The sequence below is a fragment of the Pongo abelii genome, chromosome 21 (assembly GCF_028885655.2).
Source record: "Pongo abelii isolate AG06213 chromosome 21, NHGRI_mPonAbe1-v2.0_pri, whole genome shotgun sequence".
Lineage (NCBI taxonomy): Eukaryota > Metazoa > Chordata > Mammalia > Primates > Hominidae > Pongo > Pongo abelii.
In genome coordinates this window covers 35282082-35296428 of record NC_072006.2, presented here as the reverse complement: position 1 = coordinate 35296428, position 14347 = coordinate 35282082, and the positions used below count along the sequence as shown (strand labels likewise).

Here is a 14347-nt window from a genome sequence, read left to right as displayed (position 1 = left end):
CACTGACAGCATTAGATAGATGATTGAGGCAGAAAACTAACAAAGAAATCCTGGACTTAAACCTGACACTTGACCAATTCAACTTAATAGACATCTACAGAATATTCCATCCATCAACCACAGAATATATATTCTTCTCATCTGCACATGGAACAGACTCCAAGACTGACCACATGCTAGGCCATGGAATAACTATCAACAAATTCAAAATACCAAAATAATGCCAACCAAACTCTCAGACCACAGTGGAAAAAAATAGAAATCAATACCAAGAACCTTCAAAACCACACAATTACATGAAAATTAAACAACTTGCTCCTAAACCACTTTTGGATAAACAACAAAACTAAGGCAGAAATTTAAAAATTCATTGAAATAAATGAAAACAGAGACATAGCATACCAAAATCTCTGGGATGCAGTGAAAACAGTTTTAGAAAGAAAGTTTATAGCACTAAACACTGACCTTGAAAAGCTAGAAAGATCTCAAATTAATGATATTACATCACACCTACAGGAACTAGAAAAACAGAAACAAACTTACCACCAAGCTAGCAGAAGAAAAAAAATAACTAAAATCAGTGTAGAACTGAATGAAATTGAGGCTCAAAAATCTATACAAGACTCAACAAAATTACAAGTTTGTTTTTTTAAGGGATAAACAAGATCAATAGACCACTATTTTTTGTTAGTAGATTAACAAAAGAAGTGAGAAGATCCAAATAAGCACAAATAGAAACAACAAAAGTGACATTACAACAGAAATATGAAAGAGACTATTATGAGCACCTCTATGCACACAAACTGGAAAATCTAGAGGAAGTGGATAAATTCCTGGAAACATACAACCTCCCAAGATTAAACCAGAAAGAAACTGAAACCCTGAATAGACCAATAACAAGTTCCAAAATTGAATCATCAATTAAAAACCTACTAACCAAAAAAGGCCCTGAACCAGATGGATTCACAGCCCAATTTTACCAGACATACAAAAAACAGCTGGTACCAATTCTACTAAAACTATTTCAAAAAAGCAAGAAGAAAGATACCTCCTTAACTCATTCTACAAATTAGGCATCACTCTGGTACCAAAACCTGGCAAAGACACAACAAAAAAAGAAAACTACAGGACAATATCCCTGATGAACAAAATGCAGAAATCCTTAATACTAGCAAACTGAATTGAAGATTACTAAAAAAAAAAAAAAACAGTTAATTCACCATGAGCAAACAGACCTCCCTCTTGGGATGCAAGGTTGGTTCAACATATGCAAATGAACAAGTGTGATTTACCACATAAACAGAATTAAAAACAAAAACTATATGATCATCTCAATAAATGCAGCAAACCTTTTGATAAACCCAACATCCCTTCATTTAAAAACTCCTCAACAAACTAGGCATCGTAGGAACATACTCAAAAATAATAAGAGCCATCTATGACAAACCCACAGCCAGCGTCATGCTGAATGGGCAAAAACTGAAGGCATTTCCCTTGAGAACTGGGAATGCTTTCTGGAACATTCCAGTTCTCTGGAACATTCCCAGGAGTGCCCACTCTCACCACTCAGATTCAACCTACTACTGGAAGTGCTTGCCAGAGCAATCAGGCAAAAGGAAGAAATAAAAGGCATCCAAATAGGAAAAGAAGAAGAAATCAAGCTAACTTTCTTCATTAACAGCAGATTATATGCTTAGAAAACCTTAAAGCCTACACCAAAAGACTCCTGGAACTGATAAATGACTTCAGTAAAGTGTCAGGATACAAAAATCAAGTACAAAAATTAATAGCATTTCTATACACCAGTAATGTTCAAGCTGAGAGTCAAATCAAGAATGCAATCCCATTTTCAATAACCACACACTCAAAAAAAAAAAAGCCTAGGATTTTTTTCTAACTAAGAAGGTGAAAGATCTCTTCAGATTCAGGGAGAATTATAAAACACTGCTGAAAAAAATTATAGATGTCACAAGCAAATGGAAAAACATTCCATGCCCATGGGTTGGAAAAATCAATATCATTTCAACGGTCATTCTGCCCAAAGCAATCTACAGATTCAATGTTATTCCTATCAAACTACCAAAGCCATTTTTCACAGAATTAGAAACAATTATCCTGAGTTCTTATGGAGTCAAAAAAAGAGCCTGAATAGGCAAAGCAATTCTAAGCAAAAAGAACAAAGCCAGAGGCATCTAATTACCCATCTCAAACTACACTATAAGGTTACAGTAACTGAAACAGCATAGTACTGATACAAAAACAGACATATAGACCACAGGAACAGAATAAAGAATCCAAAAATAAAGCTGCATGCCTACAGCCATCTGATCTTTGACAAAGTCAACAAAAATACGCAATGGGAAAAGGGCTCCTTATTCAATAAATGGTGCTGGGATAGCTGGCAAGCCACATATAGAAGAATAAAACTGGACCCCTCCTCTCACCATATAAAAAATTAACTCAAGCTGGATTAAAGATAGAAATGTAAGAACTCAAATTACAAGAATCCTAGAAGACAACCTAGAAACACCGTTCTGGACACAGGTCTTGGGAAATAATTTATGACTAAGTCCTCAAAAGCAATTGCAACAAAAACAAAAATTGACAAGTAGGACCTAGTTAAACTAAAGAGCTTCTGCACAGCAAAAGAAACTATCAACAGAGTAAAAAGACAACATACAATGGGAGAAAATATCACAAACTATGCCTCTGACAAAGGTCTAATATCAAGCATTTATAAGGAACTTAATTCAACAAACAAAAAGCAAATAGCCCCATTAAAAAGTGCACACAAGACATGAACAGACACCTCTAAAAAGAAGACATACAAGTGGACAACAAATATATGAAAAAATGCTCAGCATCACTAAACACCAGAGCAATGCAAATCAAAATCACAATGAGATAATCTCTTTACACCACTTAGAGTAGTTATTACTAAAACATCAAAAAACAACAGACGCTGGCAAGGCTGCAGAGAAAAGGGAATGCTTATACACTGTTAGTGGAAATGTAAATTTGTTCAGCCACTGTGGAAAGAAGTTTGGAGACTTCTCAAAGAACTTAAAACATAACTACCATTCAACTCAGCAATCCCATTACTGGGTATATATCCAAGAGAAAATAAATTGTTCTACCAAAAAGATGTATGCACGTGTATGTATGTTGATTGCAGCACTATTCATTATAGCAAAGACATGGAATCAGCCTAGGTTCCTATCAACAGTGGATTGGATAAAGAAAATGTGGTACATATACACAATGGAATACCATGCTGCCATAAAAAAATAAAATTATGTCTTTTGCAGCAACATGGATGCAGCTGGAGGCCATTATCCTAAGCGAATTAACACAGGAATAGGAAACCTAATACCATATGTTCTCACTAATAAGTGGGAGCTAAACATTGAGTACACATTGACATAAAGATGGGAACAACAGACACTGGGGACTAATAGAGAAGGGAAGGAGGAGAGGGGAAAGGGTTGAAAAACTAACTGTTGGGTACTATATTCAGGACCTGAGTGATGGGATCAATTGTACCCCAAACCTCAACAACAAACAGTACGCCAATGTAACAAATCTGCACATGTAACCCTGAGGCTAAAATAAAAGTTGAAATTATTTTCTTAAAAATGGAAAGGCTAAATTCCACCTCTACCAATATGTTTACTTAATTTTTATATCCTACATCTTACTGGTATAAAACCAGGAACATGACAACCATTCATGTTTGAAGTATTCAAAAAATGAGTGACTATATCAATAAATGAACTCAGAGGAAAGCACAGGACTTTATTATGTGGGGAATCAGGTTCACAGAAGGAAGTAGATGAATCTTTTGCTGCAGGCTGCTGGATTAGGCAGCACTTTTTATTTAGGAAGAGTGGAGACCAGCGAGACAAGGGCTTGATTTAGGATTAGACTGTGAAAATGGTGACGGTGGGCAAGATGATGTAATCCTGCTGCACGCTCAGCTTCTCACCAGAATGTTGATGTGGCTTCTTAAATGACACATGTTCTTTCTCTTCTTCATAATTAATGCAACATAATTTCCCACTTAGACATCCTATTTCGTATCTTTCTCCTACCTTGCATTTCTTCCTGCAATAGCCTGTTACATTATTGAAGCATTTTTTGAGTCTTGCCCCATCTGTGCATAGGAAACAACATTGAACCAAGGTTAGTGCGTAAGGAAGAGCAGAAGAGGTAGGTATATGGTTCCCCACAAGTCATGGCCTCCTATGGTCCCAAGTGAACATTATGCTGATAAAAGGAAACTCAGAGGCTCCTCCTTGAAAAATATCCCAAATTAAGGACATTCAAAAGCCCAGGCTCTCAGCCAATTTCCAGTTGCCTCTGAGAACATCAGAACTGATATGACAAAAGAGAAGAGAGAACTCAATTCGTGGTTATCAACCAGAGCCAAGTCCCACCCCTAGGACCCTGGCAAAGCTGACTCCCTCCACCAAGCTCCAAAGTCAGCACTCTCTCAGCTCCACCTCAGTCTCATGTCCCCAGAGACGGCTAACATGTCACCATGCACGCAAGACATGTCACCATTGGCACAACTCAGAGCCAAAGCAACTTTTGAAAGAACATCACAAACAAGACTTTTTAACTTAATTCGGTTTCACACTCACTGATATGGGCAACAGAAATCTCCCTTTGGCAAGATCTCACGGGTCGCAGCAACAGGTGCTATTGAGAACTGCTTCCCTTAACCTGGCTCCTCCTGTCTGTCACTCATCACACGCCCCTTGATCTCAGATAAATGTGTTGCCCAGAGATCAAATTCAATTCCATGAATTTGGCTCTAGAGAGCCACATTGTCACCTACTCAGAGTAATGCATTGAAATTCTAAGTCTCTTGTTTCTAATCCTTATTTGCCCCTCTACCCAAAATTTGAACAAGCCCAAAGAATAAGGTTGGAGAAGAGAGACATACTCTCCCTATCCTAAACTTCAGAATCAGGGAACATCTTTGAGGGTTAGAGGAGTATATTTTGGGGCCACAAAAATATAATATGCCTTCTTCCTAGCAAGAGAGAAGGGAACTCTCACTGACAGGGCTTCTATGATGAACTTTGTGCTTTGTGCTTGTAAGTTCATGTAATCTGTACATCAAATAGAATCATGAAATACAGTCATTATACTCCTTGACAGATGAGAAAATTGAGATTAAAAGGAAATAATGTGCTTAATTCATACAACCCATCAATGATGAAGACATATTTTAACCTCATATTGACATGACTCCAAAATGTGTGCTATTTTAATTACTGTTGTAGTACAGGCTGAAAATGAATTTGAATGGAAAAGGGAATGGCCAGGCTCTCAGGTGAAAACTGTGTCCAGCATTATAAAGATAATTCTAGATGATGAGTTCACGGATACCTTTGAAAAGGACTCCTGAGAGTCCACTATAGCCCTGACCTCCTCTTACCTCCTTGGGTGCCTCTCTTCTAAGGCATAGACTCAAGTCAGGCAACCAGGAGAATGGGTACTTTTTTATGATTTTGGCCAAATATAAATAATCTTGAAAGTCCTGTTCCCACTCTTACAAATAGTAATATCTCTTAGGATGTTATAGTACATTTGGACAAGTTACCTGTGAGTACCTCAAACAGCAGAATAATGAGAACCAGAAACAGCTTCATATTTACAGACTTCCCAAGAGAAAGAGGCAGCAGAACTTTGTCCAGTGGTCTGTGTGCCACAGGTCTTTTAAGATGACCCAGAGTTTTGACAGCTATCAGCGCTCGGAGCTCTCATTTTAACCCGCACAGACAGACAGGAATTCCAAGTCCACCCCCCTAACACACACACCTACATCCCCAAATATGGAGCTCACAGTCACAGAGTGTTCCACCATATCATCCCTCCTCCCCCTTCCTCAGGATGTGCGCCCCTAGAGAGCAGGAACTATGACTTTCCGTCTAAGCTTTCAACCCATTTGGGTCAAGGTTGGTTGGTCGTCGTGGGCCCTGGGTTGTGTGGGATAATCCTGTCTTATTCCTATTGTTCCAGTGTTCCATCTGGCTACTGCTGCCTCTCACAAAACTAACCCAGTTTGGAAGATAAATTAAGTCATTAGTCGACACAGAAGCATATTCAACAATAATGTTTTTAATGTATAAAGCTTCTAGATAGTCATTCTAGGAGTAAGATTGCTTTTAGGTTTGGCTAGATAAATTGATATTATTTGAGAGTTTCCCATAAAGAGTTGTCCATCTAGTAGAGCAAAATTCAACAACTGAAATTCTTCAAAAGATCAAATCTCCTTAGCACAGCACTCAACTTATTATAAACTGGTCTCTGCTCTCCTCTCCTGGGACATTTTATGGAAACATCTATGTTTCTCCCAAACTAGTGGGTACACCTTCCTGAACTTTTACTTCCTTAATCTGTTTCTTTTCACATTTAAATCCCTCTTTACAAATTATATTACACTCCCCATCCCCTCCATATAATTGGTGCTAGTGAACTCCTAGTTTTCCTTCAAAACCAAGTTCAATCATCTCTATATAAGTGAAAGTTTCCCTGGCCCAACTAAACAGAGCTGAAAACTCTCTTCTTTGCACCATCACTGTATTTGTACATATTTTTGTTGATGGTCACACTATGTCATGTTCCAATTATTTGTTTATCTGCAATAGTCTGCAGATCCATAAAGGGCATGTCTCTGGTCTTATTTGACTTGGAGTTCTTTTTTTTTTTTTTTTTTGCAGTCGCAAGATTTAACAGAGTGAAAACAGAGCTCCCATACAAAGGGAGGGGACCCAAAGAGGTTAGCCATTGCCGGCTCGAATGCCTGGGTTTATATCCCAATCATTGTCCCTCCTGCTGTGCTCTCAGGCAATAGATGATTGGCTATTTCTTTACCTCCTGTTTTTGCCTAATTACCATATTAGTGAGCTCTCTTTCCTACCTGATTGGTCGCGTGTGAGCTAAGTTGCAAGCCTCATGTTTAAAGGTGGATGCGGTCACCTTCCCAGCTAGGCTTAGGGATTCTTAGTCGGCCTAGGAAATCCAGCTAGCCCTGTCTCTCAGTACCCCCTCTCAACAGGAAAACCCAAGTGCTGTTGGGGAGGTTGGCTGACGACCACTCTAACTGCTTCCTCCTGAATTGGGGCATAGTAGGGGTTGTGCAGTTGAGATTTCCTCAGGAGGAGTGCCTTCGATGTCATTAACATCAGAGCATGGGCTAGCAGGCCAGTCCAAGGGTCCATGGTACATCTTAGTCATGGACGGCATCTGGGGCTCCATTTGAAGAATGATTTGTAGTTTTACAGCTTTGATTCCGGAAAAGACAAACTTAACAAGGAGGTTAAAGATACAGGGATTGAAATGCATGGCCTGCAGTGCAGGGGATTATTTCTTTGGCACACTTTACAGGCCCTGACTATCTATTTGATAGTTTTGAATAGGCCTGGTCCAGTAAATAATAATTTGGCCATCTGATAGGTGCTATCAATGCCTAAGTGAAAGATTTGGTAAAGGGTTTTAAGTAATTTCAATTGGTTAGCTGCAGGCAAAAGTATTTTTTCTTCTTTGGTGGCTAGCCACCCTGAGGGGAGGAAAGTATGTCCTCTTGAGGTTCCCCATTCTATTTCTTCTGCTGAGTACTGGGGCTTGGTTTCCTGGAGGGGGTTACCCCACACTAGGGGTCCTTCTATAAGCATTTCTAATGGAGGGTCCTGTCTTGTGGCTATTTTGGCTTCAATATCTGCTTGGCGGTTCCCTTCTATTTCCCTTTCCTTTTTTTTTTTTTTTTTTTAATGACCCCGGCAGTGTACGACTGCCACCTCTTTAGGTTTCTGTACAGCAAATAATAATCTCCTAATGGCTTCTTGATGTTTGATAGGTGTTCCCTTGGAAGTTAGGAATTCCCTTTCTCTCCGTATTGCTGCGTGGGCATGGAGAACTAGGTAAGCATATTTAGAGCCTGTATATATATTTACCCTTTTTCCTTCTCCTAATTCTAGTGCCCGAGTGAGGGCTATTAGTTCTGCCAGCTGAACACTAGTTCTTGGAGTGAGGGGATTACTTTCAAGTATTCCATTATCACTAACCACTGCATACCCCACTTTTCAAAGTCCTTTTTCTACAAAGGAACTTCCATCAGTATACAAGTTGAGGTCAGGATCAGTCAAGGGAACCTCTAAAGGGTTCCCTTGAGCGGCGTAGGTTTGAGCAATTACTTGTTTACAGTTATGTTCTATCTTTTCTCTATTGTCTGGAAGAAATGTGGCTGGGTTAAGAGTTGCACAAGTGCACAGTTGCAGCACTGGCCCTTCAAGTAATAGTGCCTGATATTTAAGTAAACGGTTGTCTGACAGCCACAAGTCTCCTTTAGCAGTGAGTATGCCATTCACATCATGAGATGTCCACACAGTAAGATCTCTTCCCAGTATTAGTTTAACTGCTTCAGATACTAAGACTACTACTGCCACCACTACCCATAAACAATGAGGCTACCCTTTGCCATTACATTGATTTCCTTACTTAGGTATGCCACGGGTTGCAAGCTCATCCCTCAGACCTGTGTAAGGACTCCTAGAGCTATTCTTGTTTTTTTCTGTGACTTATAAGGAAAAGTCTTGCCCCTTTGGCAAGCTTAACACTGGGGCTTGGGTTAGGGCCTTCTTTAGGGCCTGGAAAGCCGCTTCTGCTTCAGGTGTCCATCTTACTAAATGGGTATTTGCTTTCTGAGTTTCCTTAATTAGTGTATATAATGGTCTGGCTATTTCGCCGTACCTGGGAATCCATATTCGGCAGAAACCTGTTATGCCAAGGAATCTTTTAGTTGCTTTAGGGTTTTGGGATGAGGATCAGCCAGTATAGGCTGGATATGTTCCTCACTGAGGGCCCTGGTGCCTTTGGATAATTTTAGCCCTAAGTATTTAACCTGCTGTGAGCAGAACTGAGCCTTCAGTTTGGAAACCTTGTAGCCACAGGTAGCAAGGAAATTTAAGAGTGCTTGGGTGGCTTGATGGCACAAGGTTTCTGAACGGGCAGCTAAAATTAAATCATCCATGTACTGAAGGACAAGAGTGTCCAGGTATGAGAACTGGCTCAAGTCTTGGGCTAATGCCTGGCCAAATAGATGGGGGTTATCTCTGAACCCTTGGGGTAAAACAGTCCAGGTGAGTTGAGACGTTGGGTTCGAAGGATCTTCAAAGGCAAACAAGAATTGAAGGTCAGGATGTACAGGGATGCAGAAAAAGGCATCCTTAATGTCCAGGACTGTAAACCACTCTGCTTCCTCTGGTGTTTGGGAAAGCAGAGTATAAGGGTTAGGTATAGGTGGGTATGGAGCGACAACGGCCTCATTGATAATCCTGAGATCTTGCACTAACCTCCACTGTCTGCTGGGTTTCTGTACTCCTAAAATTGGAGTACTGCAGGGGCTATTGCATGGTTTTACTAGGCCTTGGGCTTTTAGGTCCTTAACAATCTTTTGGAGTCCTTGTTGGGCCTTGGGTGTAAGGGGGTACTGCCTTTGGTAGGGAAAGGAGGTGAAATTCTTTAGTTTAACTTGAACAGGACAGGCATTCTTTGCTCATCCATGTTGTCCTTCTGTTGCCCAGACTTCAGGATTAATTCCTTCCTCAAGCAGGGGGACAATAAACGGGTGTTCCTTCTCCTATGTTCAGGTGTATAATGGCCCCTGCTTTTGCTAGAATGTCTCTCCCTAACAAGGGATTTGGGCTTTCAGGCATAATTAGAAAAGCATGTGAAAAGTTCCCCAGTCACAACTTAGTGGCTGGGAGAAGTATCTAGTGACTGGCTGTCCTAGGACCCCTTGAATAGTGACAGATCTGGAGGACAGTTGTCCGGGACAGGACAGTAAGACTGAGAAGGCTGTGCCAGTGTCCAGGAGACAGTTAACCTCCTGGCTCTCAATGGTCAAGCATACCCGGGACTCTGTGAGGGTGATGGCATGGGCTGAAGCTTGCCCTGGGCACCCTCAGTCCTGCTGCTCGATCATCTGGTTAGTGGCTTCTGACTCAGAGGACCTTCATCCCCTGGGGCAGTGGGCCTTCCAGTGATTCCCTTGACATAAGGGGCACGGATGAGAGGGCGGCTTATTTCTACTTGGACAATCTTTTTTAAAGTGTCCTTGTAGACCGCACTGGAAGCAAACCCTATTAGGCATTCGATTTGCCCAGCTTTTCCCTTTTCCAGAGCCTCCTCGACTTGGAGTTCTTAACTCATAGCACAAAATTCATGCTATATGCTCAATACATAATCACTGAATGGCTGAAAAGTACTGAACAAATTACTGCTAGATAAAATACTCCAACACAGCAATAAAGTTAATTATGGCATTTCCTTTAAAAATGCTGTTTACCACTTTTTGCAATTTCTAGGCACCTAATTATAGTAATGAAGTCCCATCTAATCCAAATATCTTTCTGTGACAGTATCTGGAAGAATGTTGGAATTTCTGAAAGCTGTAGAAGTAGTTGTTGATGATTAAACTCTTATCGCAACATAGTCAGGGAAAGAGTAAGGTTAGGAATTAGTATTGTATATAGCTTACTATCGATACCAGTAACCAGAGCCCTTATTCCCCTCAGTTAGTAGCTGTAGTACCTTGTACTCCTGGAGTGGCACAGAAAATAGAGATTGGTGAGGCTTACAGAGTCTCATCAAATCATATTTATCATATGAAGACAGCTAAGTTAATGGGTGCAGGAAATTTAGCCGCACAAAGATCAGATGTGTGAATATTTGTTAAGGGCTAGGTGCAGTGGCTGGGATTACAGGCGTGCACCACAATGCCCAGCTAATTTTTGTATTTTTAGTAGAGTCGGGGTTTCACCATGTTGGCCAGTCTGGTCTTGAACTCCTGACCTCAGGAGATCCACCCACCTCAACCTCCCAAAGTGCTGGGATTACAGGCATGAGCCACCGTGCTTGGCTTGTTTTTTTGTTTTTGTTTTTGTTTTAATTTTCTAAGTCTTTCTTGCTGAGGGTCTGTGGATCAAGGAAATACTCATTAGAAAAACAGGTATTAAGTTCCTGTTAATAAATACAAGAAGAAAAGTGCTAACTGAATCACCTGTGGGTTTAAAGACCAACGTCAAAGCTACAATTTTGGAGGACAGCCAACTGCCCCCTTGTTCTGTAATTCAATTTTACTCATTGCTGTAAGGGAGTTGGTTCCATTTCTAAATAAATTAGAGATAACCCAAGGATTAGATGAATATAAGTCCAGCTATGCAGGAAATCGTTTGCCACCTTAATGCACAATAAGAACTAAGAAGTTGGACTCCGGATTAGTGTATGGGATTTCTTTTAGCTTTTTCTAACTGGAATCAAGAAAGATGAGATATTTGATTGTTCTAAACCTTTATTTCAGCCAAGTATAGTGCTCTGGAAGCTTCTCAACCCCACTCCCACTGCCTCCATGTTCAAGACCATCAAATAAGAGGGAATTTCCTCTCCAAGTAGATGTCCATCTTCTACATCATTTTTTTCCTACATCTGATAGATACACTCTAGCAGAACTCCAGTAGCATATTTCACCCAGGATACAAAGGTGTATTTGTCAGCACCAAGTCCTGCTGATGTTTTTCCTCAAATTCTACATTGTTTCTTTCCAAATCTCAAAACCTCCCAGAAAATCCTTCTTGTCTTTTAAGGCTCAGATAAAAATAAGACCTCCTCTGTGATGTTTTCCTAACTCCTCTGATAGACTTGATTAATTACTATTTTGAACCCCCACAGCTCTTTCCATGTAACACTAATCCCATTCGTGTGTGTGTGTATGTGTGTGTGTGTATGAATTCTTTTAGCTTTTATTTTAGGTTCAGGAGAACATGTGCAGGTTAGTCACATAGGTAAATTGTATGTCACAGGGATTTGGTGTACAGGTTATTTCATCACCCAGGTAATAAGCATAGTACCTGCTAGGTAGTTTTTTGATTCCCATCCTCCTCCTACCTCAAGTAGGCCCCAGTGTTTGTTTCCTTCTTTGTGTCCATGTGGACTCAATGTTTAGCTCCCATTATAAGTGAGAACACGTGGTATTTGGTTTTCTGTTCCTGTGTTAATTCACTTAGGATATAGGCCTCCAGCTCCACCCATGTCCATGCAAAAAAACATGATTTCATTTTTTATGGCTGTGTAGTATTCGATGGTGTATATGTACCACATTTTATCCAGTGTACCATTGATGGGCATTTAGGTTGATTCCGTGGCTTTGCCATTGTGAATAGTGCTGCAATGAACATACACGTGCATGTGTCTTTATGGTAGAATGATTTATATTCCTTTGGCTATATACCCAATAATGGAATTGCTGGGTCGAATGGTAATTCTGTTTTAAGTTCTCTGAGAAATTGCCAAACTGTTTTCCACAATGGCTGAACTAATTTACACTCCCACCAGCAGTCTATAAGCATTCCCTTTCCTCCACAACCTCACCAGCATCTGTTAAACTTTTTAATAGTAGCTATTCTGACTGGTGTGAGATGGTATCTCATTGTGGTTTTGATTTGCATTTCTCTAATGATAAGTGATGTTGATCTCTTTTTTTTTTTTCCTTTCAAATGCTTCTTAGCCAAGTATATGTCTTGTTTTGAAAAGTGTTCCCCATTGCTTGTTTTTGTCGGGTTTGTCAAAGATCATATAGTTGTAGTGTACAGTCTTATTTCTGGGTTCTCTATTCTGTCCCACTGATCTATGTGTCTGTTCTTGTACCAGTGTCATGCTGTTTTGATTACTGTGGCCCTGTAGTACAGTTTGAAGTTGGATAGTGTGATGTCTCCAACTTTGTTCTTTTTGCTTAGAATTGCCTTGGTTATTCAGGCTCTTTTTTGGTTCCATATAAACTTTAAAATAGATTTTTCTACTTCTGCAAAGAATGTCAGTGGTAGTTAAATGGGAATAGCATTGAGTCTATAAATTGCTTTGGGCAGTATGGCCATTTTAGTGATATTGATTCTTCCTACCAATGAGCATGGAATGTTTTTTCATTTGTTTGTGTCATCTCTGATTTCTTTGAGCAGCACTTTTTAGTTCCCCTTGTAGAAATCTTTCACTTCCCTTGTAAGCTGTATTCCTATGTATTTTATTCTTTTTGTGGCAATTGTGACTCGGAATTCCTTCATGATTTGGCTCTTGTGTTGAAGGTTGTAGGTGTATAAGAATGCTAGTGATTTTTGCCCATTGATTTTGTACCCTGAGACTTTGCTGAAGTTGTTTATCAGATTAAGAAGTTGCCTAGCCATGTGCAGAAAATTGAAACTGGACCCCTTCATTACACCTTATAATACAAAAATTAACTCAAGATGGATTAAAGACTTAAGTGTAAAACCCAAAAGTATAAAAAACCTGGAAGACAACCTAGATAATACCATTCAGGACACAGGCACAGGTGAAGATTTTAGGGTAAAGATGCTAAAAGCAATTGCAACAAAAGCAAAAATGGACGAATGGGATCTAATTAAACTAAAGAGCTTTTGCACAGCAAAAGAAACTATCAACAGAGTAAACAGACAACCTACAGGATGGGAGAAAATTTTTGCAAACTATGCATCCAAAAAAGGTCTAACTAATACCCAGCATCTATAAGGAACTTAAACAAATTTACAATAAAAACAAACAACCCCATTAAAAAGTGGGCAAAGAAAACATGAATGGACACTTCTCAAAAAAAGACATACATGCAGCCAACAATCATATGAAAAAAAGCTCATCACTGACCATTAGAGAAATGTGAATTAAAACCACAATGAGATACCATCTTGCACCAGTCAGAATGGCTATTACCAAAAAGTCAAAAATAACAGATGCTGGCCAGGTGCAGTGGCTCACACCTGTAATCCCAGCACTTCGGGAGGCCTAGGCAGGCAGATGACCTGAGGTCAGGAGTTTGAGACCAGCCTGGCCAACATGGCAAGACCCCATCTCTACTAAAAATACAAAAATTAATCGGGCATGGTGGTGGGCACCTGTAATCCCAGCTACTTAGGAGGCTGAGGCAGGAGAATCACTTGAACCCAGGAGGCGGAGGTTGCAGTGAGCCAAGGCTGCACCATTGCACTCCAGCCTGGGCAACAAGAGCAAAACTCCCATCTCAAAAAAATAAATAAATAAAAATAACAGATGCTGGCAAGGTTGTGAAGAAAAAAGGAATGCTTATACACTCTTGGTGGGAGTGTAAATTAGTTCAACCATTGTGGAAGACAGTGTGGCAATTCCTAAAGACCTAAAGACAGAACTACCATTTGACCCAGCAATCCCATTACTGGGTCTATACCCAAAGGAATATAAATCATTCTATTATAAAGACACATACATGCACATGTTCATTGCAGCATTATTTACAATA

The 14347-nt window shown here is 40.0% G+C and overlaps 1 protein-coding gene across 2 annotated transcripts in view; it reads right to left on the bottom strand.

Annotated features, from left to right (window-relative positions):
* Nucleotides 1-3782: 3782 nt before the first annotated feature.
* DEFB128 (defensin beta 128) overlaps nucleotides 3783-14347 on the bottom strand; it is a 50541-nt gene continuing 39976 nt past the window's right edge. The window contains exons 1-2 of one of the 2 annotated variants that reach the window (XM_024239179.2): nucleotides 5612-5748; nucleotides 3783-4153 (exon numbers count right to left, since the gene is read on the bottom strand). In XM_024239179.2, coding sequence (XP_024094947.1) covers nucleotides 3921-4153; nucleotides 5612-5660 — 282 coding nt within the window. In that variant the 5' untranslated portion in view covers nucleotides 5661-5748 and the 3' untranslated portion in view covers nucleotides 3783-3920. Of the gene's footprint in view, nucleotides 4154-5611; nucleotides 5749-14347 lie in introns of those variants that run through there. The other variant, XM_054541755.1, reaches the window with a different exon arrangement.